Source organism: Medicago sativa, chromosome 3, assembly GCF_051527215.1.
Source record: "Medicago sativa cultivar Bolivia chromosome 3, Bolivia_mono, whole genome shotgun sequence".
NCBI classification, from domain to species: domain Eukaryota; kingdom Viridiplantae; phylum Streptophyta; class Magnoliopsida; order Fabales; family Fabaceae; genus Medicago; species Medicago sativa.
Window position 1 is genome coordinate 55296199 of NC_140751.1, and position 10584 is coordinate 55306782.

At 35.0% G+C, this 10584-nt stretch overlaps 1 protein-coding gene and 1 pseudogene across 1 annotated transcript; both read right to left on the bottom strand.

Annotated features, from left to right (window-relative positions):
• Positions 1-4164: 4164 nt before the first annotated feature.
• On the bottom strand, positions 4165-5181 carry LOC146938467 (uncharacterized). Its single transcript, XM_085749637.1, has one exon. It carries the CDS (start codon positions 5179-5181, stop codon positions 4165-4167), a length of 1017 nt encoding a protein of 338 aa, XP_085605763.1.
• A 748-nt stretch (positions 5182-5929) lies between these two features.
• Positions 5930-8904, bottom strand: LOC146938468 (disease resistance protein RPM1-like; annotated as a pseudogene).
• Positions 8905-10584: the final 1680 nt, after the last annotated feature.

Here is a 10584-nt window from a genome sequence, read left to right on the forward strand (position 1 = left end):
AAACCCTAAAATTTTCTTGACACTTTTTCCAAATTCAATGTTTGTATATTACAACGACATACTTGAATTTATTTATGTTTTTCAGTGTTTGAATTTTACAAAGAAAGAATTACAAGTGAATGCTCAATCCTAAATCAAAAGTCTCACTGCATAACTATATTCGAATAGAAATTGAGGCAGCATCAGAAACAAACACATTTGTAGCTTACTAGACTGTCAAGTAGTTTACTAGATTATTCATAAAAAAAAAAAAAAAAAGTAGCTTACTAGATTTTTTTTCCTTGTCCTTTGCGGTGGAACTTTCTTTTCTTGATTTACTAATAATTACTTCTATGCATGAAATTATTTGCACAGGTTCCTTTTACAGAACATGTATCGTACGATTAATATAATTTGTTTCAAACAAGTTTAGTTTGTCTACAATTATGACCATTTATAAAATTTACATTCCGCAAATTTAAGTGATAAAAAAAATGTTGGAACCGAAACAAACAATAATAAAAAACAAAATACAACAGAAAAGAGTACATGTACAATACAAACATGAAAAATACAATAAGCAGATAGAGGGTGGCTGAGGCCACAATAATACATTAAAAATTACAAAGAAAAGGAGTCGCAGCTCCAAAACAACAAGTCTAAGAACAAAGGCGCAATTGAAACCGCCATGGATAAAGCTTGAAGCTATGAAAATGGAGAAAACATGTGAATTTCTTATTAACTGAATTCTGTTACAAAGTTAGCTTATATAGAAGCTTAGCATGACACGTCATCAACTACTTCTAACAAGCTACATGAATTGTAAATGAAGAGTAAATTGCAAATGAAATTACAATCACTAAAAACCTAACTTGCGCTTCAAGTAACTTCAATTTTGTCCTTGTTATGTGCTTGCATCTTTTTCTCTTCAGTGTTTTGCTCCAATACTCCCCCACAAGCTGGAGGTTGATATATGCAATCAACCCTAGCTTGCCAACACAGTCATAAAATTGGCGTGGGTTTGAAGCCTTAGTAAAAACATCAGTTGTTTGGTTATGTGAGGAGACTGGCAACAGTCTCATGACCCCTGCTTGCAATTTTTCACGCACTAAATGACAATCAATGTCAAGATGCTTTGTATGCTCGTGAAACACAGGATTGGCAGAAATGTGCAAAGCACTCTGATTATCACAGTAAAGAACAGGTAAGCGTGGAGGTGATTGTTGCAAGTCATGAAGGAGGAAACACATCCATTGCAGTTCACGAGTTGCTGAAGCTAGGGCTCTGTATTCAGCTTCTGCAGAGGAACAAGAAATAGTGTTTTGCTTCTTTGATTTCCTTGACACTAAAGATTTCCCAATAAAGAAGCAATACCCTGAAATGGATTTTCTAGTGTCTATACACCCTCCCCAATCAGCATCACTGAAGCCAAGCAGTTGTAGATCAGATGATTGGGGAAAGAATAAACCACGACCTGGTGACCTCTTGAAATATCTGAGTACTCTCAGGGCAGCATGATGATGAGTGATGGTGGGAGAAGCCATGAATTGGCTGAGTTGCTGTGTAGCATAAGCAATGTCAGGTCTGGTAGTTGTGAGATACAACAATCTACCCACCAATCTTCTGTAAGCAGCAACATCATGATAAGTTGAACCTCCATCAAGATGTAAACGTGAAGAGGGATCAAGAGGTGTACTAGCAGGTTTGCAGCTGGTAAGTTTGGCATCTGCTAGAAGTTCCAGGCAATATTTCCTCTGACATAGTGAAATTCCTTTATAAGAACGAGCCACTTCAATCCCAAGAAAGAATTTAAGCTGGCCAAGGTTCTTAATTCGAAAGGTTTGATCTAAAGCCAATTTTAATTCATCAAATACAGTGAGAGAAGTACCAGCCAGAATGATATCATCTACATACACAAGAAGTGCAGTAAAAGATGAAGCAGTGGATTTGATGAAGAATGTGTGATCAGAGGTGGCTTGAGTGAATCCCTGGGCATAGAGAAATGTGGTGAGCTTCTCAAAGCACTGTCTACTTGCTTGCTTAAGCCTGTATAGAGATTTGAGCAATTTGCAAACCTGTCCAGGTTTGGGAGAAGTGACTCCTGGAGGTACCTTTATATATACAGTTTCATGCAATTCACCATGAAGGAAAGCATTGTTCACATCCAGTTGGTGAAGATGCCAACCATTTATAGAGGCAAGAGCCAAGAGTACTCTAATGGTAGACATCTTTGCAACAGGAGAAAAGGTTTCAAAGTAATCTAAACTCTCAGTTTGAGTGTAACCTTGAGCCACAAGTCTAGCTTTAAATCTCTCAATACTACCATCAGCATGTCTCTTGATTTTATATACCCATTTATTACCAATAGCAACAGCACCTGAGGGCAAATCTACAAACTCCCATGTGTTATTGGCATTGAGAGCCTCCAGTTCAGTTTGCATAGCAGTTATCCACCATGAGTCTTTACTGGCATGATGAAAATTGGAGGGTTCTATGTTATGGGAAATAGAGAGAGCATAGACTTGATGTTGTGGGGTGAGTTGAGAGTAAGATACATAATTTGTCATAGGATAAACTGAAGACTGGCAGACATAATCTTGCAAGTGTGAAGGTGCTTTACTGACTCTCTGTGATTTTCTAAGAGGTACAGACTCTACATCTTCATCAACATGATTAATTTGCTCATCAGAAATAACATCTTCTTCTGAAATCTTCAGAAGTAGGATCTGGAATACTCACTTCTGAGTCATCAGGCAACTTGGCAGACAAGTCATGTCTGCTATCTATGTATATGTGTGTATTTGAACAGGATTCAAGGAAAGGGAGTGAAAGGGAAACTCCAAATCAAAGAACTTCACATTTCTGGACACAAACACTTCAGAGTTGTGAACATCAACCAAAATATAACCTTCATCCCTGATTTGTATCCTAGAAAAGCACACTTCCTTGCTCTAGGATCAAACTTATGTCTAATAACAGGTAATGTGGAAGCATAATTCAAGCAACCAAATACCTTAAGTTGACTCAAATCTGGTACTTGACTATATAAGACTTCATGTGAAGATCTATTGTGCAGAATTTTGGTAGGTATTTTATTCAAAAGAAAAACTGAATGTAAAACTGCATATGACCAGAACCTTTTAGGTAACTTTGACTGAAACATTAAGGCTCTACTAATGTTCAGTATGTGTTGATGTCTTCTTTCTACTCTCCCATTTTGTTGTGGGGTATACACACAACTTCTTTGATGAAGTATACCCTTTGCAGCATAGAAGTCTTGCATAAAGAATTCTGGTCCATTGTCACTTCTGATAGATTTTACTTTCTTTTCAAACTGATTTTCTACCATGTATACAAAACTTTTGATCTTTTCTGAGGCCTCTGGTTTGTTTTTCATCATTACAACCTATACATGTCTACTAAAATCATCTAAAATGGTTAAAAAATACTTGAAACCATATCATGTGCATTATTTTTACTAACAGTAAAAGGAAATATTCTTTGCCTTGCCATTTGGCATATATCACAGGCTACATGGCCACTAACAAAAATGTAGCTATACAATTTATTCATACATTGCATTCTATCATGAGATAGATGCCCAAGTCTAAGGTGCCACAAAATTCCAGAAGGCACTACATTATCAGACTTATTATTTGAAACAGAAACACTTGAAATTTTGGCTTGTTTTTGTGTTTTCTTCTCAGACTTCAAGTAATAGAGTCCATCTATCTCTTCAGCCAAACCAATCTTCCTCATATCCTTCTTTTCCTGTATAACACATTGATTAGTCTCAAAATTCACAATGCAATCTTGTTCTTTGCATAGTTTTGAGACAGATATGAGATTCACAGCAAAATCTGGTAAATACAACACATCATGTATGTGTAAAGTATCAGACAACTTTACATTTCCTCTATGATAAGCCTCCACGATAGTTTTGTTTGGTAAAGTGACACTAAGAGGTTTAATTTGTCCATAGTCAGTGAACCAATTCAAATCATGACATGTATCATGTGTTGCACCAGTATCAACTATCCAACTATTATCATCAATTTTGCAAATAACATTATTGATAAAGAGTTTACCTCCATTATTAACATTTGAGCTATTGGTTTTGATCATGTTTGCTGAACCTTTAGCTTCAACATTGCTCTTTTCAAGAAGTGCAATCAAACTCTGATATTAATCCTTAGTTAGCATCATTCCACTCTCTTCATTTTTCCCAGCAGAAGTGCTTCCCTTAGATTCAATGTCCTCACAATCCACAAAATTAGCATTAGCAAAAGAGTTTCCTCCTCCTCTACCCCAATTGGGAGGGTAACCATGTTTCTTATAGCAAGTTTCAACTGTGTGATTGGTTCTATTACAGAAACTACACACTCTAATATTTCCTCTTCCTCTACCTTGAGAGAATCCATTTCCTCTACCTCTTCCAAATTGTTTCTGACCATCCATGGCATTGATCAATCCAGAAGTTGTCTCATCCGAAGTGATAGATGGTGATGATGCCACATTATATTGCATCTTCCTTTCTTGTTGCATGACCATTGAGAAAACCCTGTTTATCTGAGGCAAAGGATCCATCAACAGAACTTGTGATGTAACCCCTTGATAATCTTCACTCAATCCCATCTGAAACTTGATGATTATGTCTTCTGCTCTAAAGGCTTTGTTATTTCTCATAGCTAAACAAGTACAAGCAATTGGACAAGTACATTGAGGCATAGGCCTGTACTGATCCAATTCTTCCCATAAGCCTCTCAATTCAGTGAAAAATTCAGTAACTTTCTTACTACCTTGCTTCAGATTTGCAATTTCTTCTTGCAATTGAGCTATTCTAATTCTATCTCCTCTCATGAATCTATCTTTTAAGTCATTCCACATATCAATAGCATTTTCTATGAATACTACACTTTGTGCAATAGAAGGTGAAATAGAATTGATTATCCAAGTATGAACAAGATTATTGCACCTTTCCCAACCTGCGTAATTCAGATCATCCTCTTCTGGTACTGGTATAGATCCATCAACAAACTTGAATTTGTTCTTCATTGCAAGAGCTCTTCGCATCTTCATAGACCACGAGTGATAATTTTCACCTGTTAATTGTGGTGTAACCGTAACTGTTGAAGAATTATCCGAAGAGTGAACATAGTAAGGATCAAGGCTTTGATCTTGATTATTGTTGTTTCGCACCATAGTGAAGAAGAACACAATCAAAGATTCAAAGAAAAATTGTGAAAAAGTTCAAGAAAGAACAATGAAAAACCAGAAATGCAAATCAAAGCAAATCGGTGTAAAGAGAGTAGAAAAACAGAGTAAACGAAGAAGATGAACTTATCAAACGTTCAATCTTCATTGTGCGGAAGCAGAGCAAAAAAATCTTGCTCTGATACCATCTAAGAACAAAGGCGCAATTGAAACCACCATGGATAAAGTTTGAAGCTATGAAAATGGAGAAAACAAGTGAATTTCTTATTAACCGAGTTCTGTTACAAAGTTAGCTTATATAGAAGCTTAGCATGACACGTCATCAACTACTTCTAACAAGCTACATGAAATGTAAATGAAGAGTAAATTGCAAATGAAATTAAAATCACTAAAAACCTAACTTGCGCTTCAAGTAACTTCAGTTTTGTCCTTGTTATGTGCTTGCATCTTTTTCTCTTCAGTCTTTTGCTCCAATAACAAGCAAATCTCTAGAGGAAGAAAGCATTATTTCTTACAATCATTCAAAGGAAATATCTTACAACATATATTATACATCATTATTAAACAACTCTATTTTATTGAATAAAATGACAACATAGGTATTATAACAATGGAAAACAACACATTTATTTTTTTATATAGCAAGTTAAGTGACAAAACAGGAACAGAAAGAAGCAATGCCACTGATATAAAAGTCCACTTGAAGAAATTTGAATGTGAAATCCACTGGTGACCATCACCTGCAGTTCAATCCAAATTATCAATATAAAACACAATCATGACAATAACAAGACAGTTTAATATAAGGATGGCATTAAAGAAAGACGCTTAATATAAGGATTGGAAAAAAGAAAAAAAAATATTACCACAACTTTTTTTTCCCTTCAAATTGTAGGGAAGCGAAAGCATACCTTTTATCTCTCAATTAGTCAATTTCTACAGAGGGCACTTGCTTGAAGATCCAATGCTCTTTTCCTTCATCATCAGGATCAATGCTCTGTTTAAGTTCCTCATTCATAATTTCAAGACAGAGAACTTCAAGCTGCTGTAAGTGTTGAATACCAGTTGGTAACGTTCTCAGTTGGGGGATAAGGCCTAAAGTAAGCTTTTTCAGAAAACCCAATGCACCTTTGTCAATAAGGATGTCACTCAAATTACAGAAACGACTAAGATGTATTTCCTTCAAATTCTTAAACCATCCATCTTGGAAATGTAACCTTTCCATTTTGTCTTCATCACCACCAGAGATATCGAGGGACAACAAGTTTGACATACTTTGGATTAAATTCATTGCATCATTCCCTTCCTTCGTAATTGTCACCTTCAGCTTAACAAGATTTTGGAGTTTTGAAATCCACTCAGGCAATTTCTTTAAATACCCTTCAAGTTTAACACGTTGAAGCCTAGGTGGAGGTGAATTCAAATCAAGATCAATGATTGTGTCAAATAGGACTCCACTAATTTTTAGTTTCTCCAGTTGTTGCATATGATTGATTGAGGAAGATATAACACTCATATATTTACTCCTAACACCTCTCAAGACCAATTCCCTTAGCTGATCTAGCTTTCCAAGCTCTTCTATTAGCCCCACCACTCTATTATCATTTTCATCTTCACCATCATCTAAATAAACTGAATTTAGAGTCTGTAAGGATGTCATTTCTCCAATACCATCCTTCAACTGAATCAAAGACATACGATAGCCTAAAAAATGGCGTAGCTTTTTAAGCTTGCAAATCTCCTTTGGCATATTATGAATTTTGAAATTTTGATATCTGAAATCCAAAGTCTCTAGGTCCACAAGCATGCCAATGGATTTTGGAAGTCCAAAATATCTTCCTTCAATCATCGGGAACTCAAAATATTTCAAGTGGTTCAAACTTCCCAAATCTTTAGGAATTTCAAGTAATTCCCCATGCAACAAAGCAAGCACCTTCAACCGCCTATATTTTGCAGGGATCGTCCTTACAAATGATCAAGTAATGTTTTAGGTGCGGGAACAATCAGTGATCGAACATGTGAGTTTTCAATACTTTTCATTAAATTATCAGTACTAGTTGCTATTGATAGGCGACGAATCATTCCAGTTAAAGACAATTGTTTGTCCTTAGTAATATTCTTGCAAAAACTTAAATCCTCGTATTTCTCAAGGATCATTGCATGCAATAAATCATGAACACGACACCTTTTTACCCTTCCATCAATACTGATTGAAGCCACCTCTACCAAACTTCTACGGATCAACTCTAGTAAATATCCTTCTGCAACCTCTTCTAATGTCCTTCCCCTTTCTTCTTTCACAAACCCTTCAGCCATCCATTGTTGAGTCAATGCCTTCGTAGAAATTACACTGTCTTCCGGATATAATCCAAAATACAAGAAACATGACTTGAGGTTGTAAGGTAAATCATGGCAACTAAATCCTAAAATTTTTCTTATTGTGGAATATTCCTTTAACTCTACATTTATATTTTCACTAAAATTAGACCATTCAATTGGATTTCTATCTTTGCGAGACAAAATATCACCGGTGACTACAATTGCTAGAGGTAATCCTTTGCATTTTTCAACAATTTTGGAAGATATATCAAAAAGATGTTTTGGATAAAATCCGTCCAAGTCATGAAACGCCTTCTTTTGAAACAATTCCAAAGACTTTTCTTCAGATAAATGTTCCAGCTCATGCGCTTTAACAAAAGATTTCTTACAAGCATCTGTAACATCCTTGTTCTTGTTGTGATTAATATCTTACAATCATTTTTGTTATCAATCATAGCAAATTCAATATCATACCAAAAATGTGAATCCCATACATCATCAAACACTACAACGTACCTTTTTCCTTGCAAGTAGTTTCTCACTTCATCAACTAATGGCTTTCGATCCATTTGATGGAGACTTTGAGGAGGAGCTTTCCCTTGTTGGTTGTATATCTCGAGCAAAATGTCCCTCAACAATTTTTCTATATTGTATGGTCGAGACACCGTGATCCATACATGACAGTTGAAGTGTTTAACGACCTTTTGGTTGTCAAAAACTTTCTTGGCTAGAGTGGTTTTCCCCAGTCCTCCCATTCCAACAATACAGACAACTGTGCGTTCTGCTCTTCCCTCTATCAGCCAATCAATCAATTTGTCCCGTGGCTCGTCAAAGCCCACGACATCAGCTTCATCCATATATAATGGAGCGTTTCGAAGGTTCTGCAATAATGAGGCATTTATGTTTGTATCTTTCTCCAAGGAAGATTGAAGTTGAAAGCCATGATCTTTTTCAGTACTTGTATCTTTTATTTCTTTAATTCGGGATTTGATGTTTTGAATCTTGTGAGCTACTTGGAGACGAAGAATCATAGTTTTGACCAAGTCAACAGCACCAGCAGCACATCCAGGATCAGAAGATTGTTGTTCCTCAATGAAGATATAATCATCAATGACATCTTCTATGTGAAAAGATGCTTCTATTTGTCTTCTTCAGCATCAGCCATTCTATCTGCTTTGCTGATGAAGTCTTCAATGTTTTCTAGTTCCTCTTTCAGTTCTGAAATTTCTTTTGGGACACCCTTAATCATGTTGAATGCTTCCTTCAAGATTGGAAGCAAATGATCACGGGCTAGGGGAAGCAAGGAAAGTGCAGTGTCACACATTTTAAGAAACACTTTGTTGTATCTAATATCTATGATTTGAATTTGGTAATATTGTGAGTGAGATGAGTGATGAGGAAAGCTATTAGTCCTTCATGATTTATATAGGATAAAGTCCTACTATGTGAACACTTAGAATTTGAGTTTCCCTCTAGAATTTGAGTTTCCCTCTTGGTCATTCTTTAGTAATTATGGTAATTAGCTGTACAATTACCAACTAATTTACTGAGTAAGGTTTATGCTTATGCGTCACTCTCACATTCACTATAAACTAGTTTATTTTATCTAGAAAAAATATCTAAACAAATTATACATCTCAAATTTGATTCTATTCACTAAACATTTCATATATATATTTTTTTTATTTTCTTTCAGTTTTTAAGAAAACAATAGTGCAAAGGATTCACACATTATATCGAGATATCTCAATTATGTTGGCACCTCTTGATCGTCACCAATAATTGCAGCACTTTAGAATTATTTAATATTATTATTAAATAATATGAAAGATAGAAAAATCATTTGGGTGGAGTAGACCAAAAGCTAAGTGAAAATAACTAAGGGTACTCAACATCAGCCTCATTAAAAACCTTGACAAGAAAACTCAGTGAGATAAAACCTGTATAAGGGAAAGAGTTTAGAGCAATCAACAAAATCATAAGGAAAAAGATCCATTGAATGTGATCAACATCAATAAAATCGAAATTTAGTAAACCATAATCTATTATGATTTATAGAGTCTAAAATTAAAATTGGGAGCGGTATTCATCTAAATCATCTCATCTCATTCTGCTAATGATCAATGGAAGCATTTTTGGCTGCACACTAGCTTCCCTCTAAAAATTTAAAAAGGTAAAACACCATATTTCTTGCTAACTCCATACAACTCAACAATATGTTACTTAAGTGCCAAAGGACAATACTAGATATTATAAAATCCATACTAACTACTAACTAGTTCAGAGTGAGTCTCTAATCAAATTCCACTCCAATTCTTCCCATAAGCTAACTCAGTAGCATTTAATGTGACATGATATGGCTTAGTGATCATCTAATGATGAAAAAGATATTTGTGTATGCATGGTGCAACATCTTTTACATATGCATGTTAGACAAACACACGAGCACACACACATATACATATATAGAGGGTATATCATATGATAACGTCTATCTTAAGTGAGAATGATGAGAATACTTAAATGACAGATGGTCTAGATTGATAGCCTTATTTTAAATGACACGCGTGCCTCTCCACATCTCATCCAATCTCAAGAACTGCTCATCTGCTTCCTTTCGCTAATTTGGAGACATCTCCGAAATTAGTTTTTTAAGGGTATCATTTGAAGTGTAAAAAGTCGCTCCAAAATTCCTAAATTAGTTCTTGTGTTGTTCAATATAGCCGGCGTAAACTCTAAGATAAAACATTGTTAAACACAATGGTCATTCTTTAATATCTATCTTGAACAAGTTGTAGTTAGCTAATTTATATTGATGGATTAACATTCAACATTGTTAATTAAACCCATATACGAAATCAAGATCAGAATTATCTTTCTCTGACCGAATTGTTGTGATGTTATTATTCATATATGTTCTAGCAAGACATTATTTATTGATTAGTAAAAGAAAAGGACAGATAGTATACTTTTTTAATCCACATGGCCATTCTATAATATCTTTTGAGCAAGTTTGATTTAGTTAATATATATTGGCGATTTAGCATTAAAAATATGTTTTTTAAACAGACC

Bases quoted from the DNA above. Each gene is read 5' to 3' on its own strand.
- LOC146938467 (XM_085749637.1), bottom strand. From the start codon at position 5,181: ATGGTGCGAAACAACAATAATCAAGATCAAAGCCTTGATCCTTACTAT.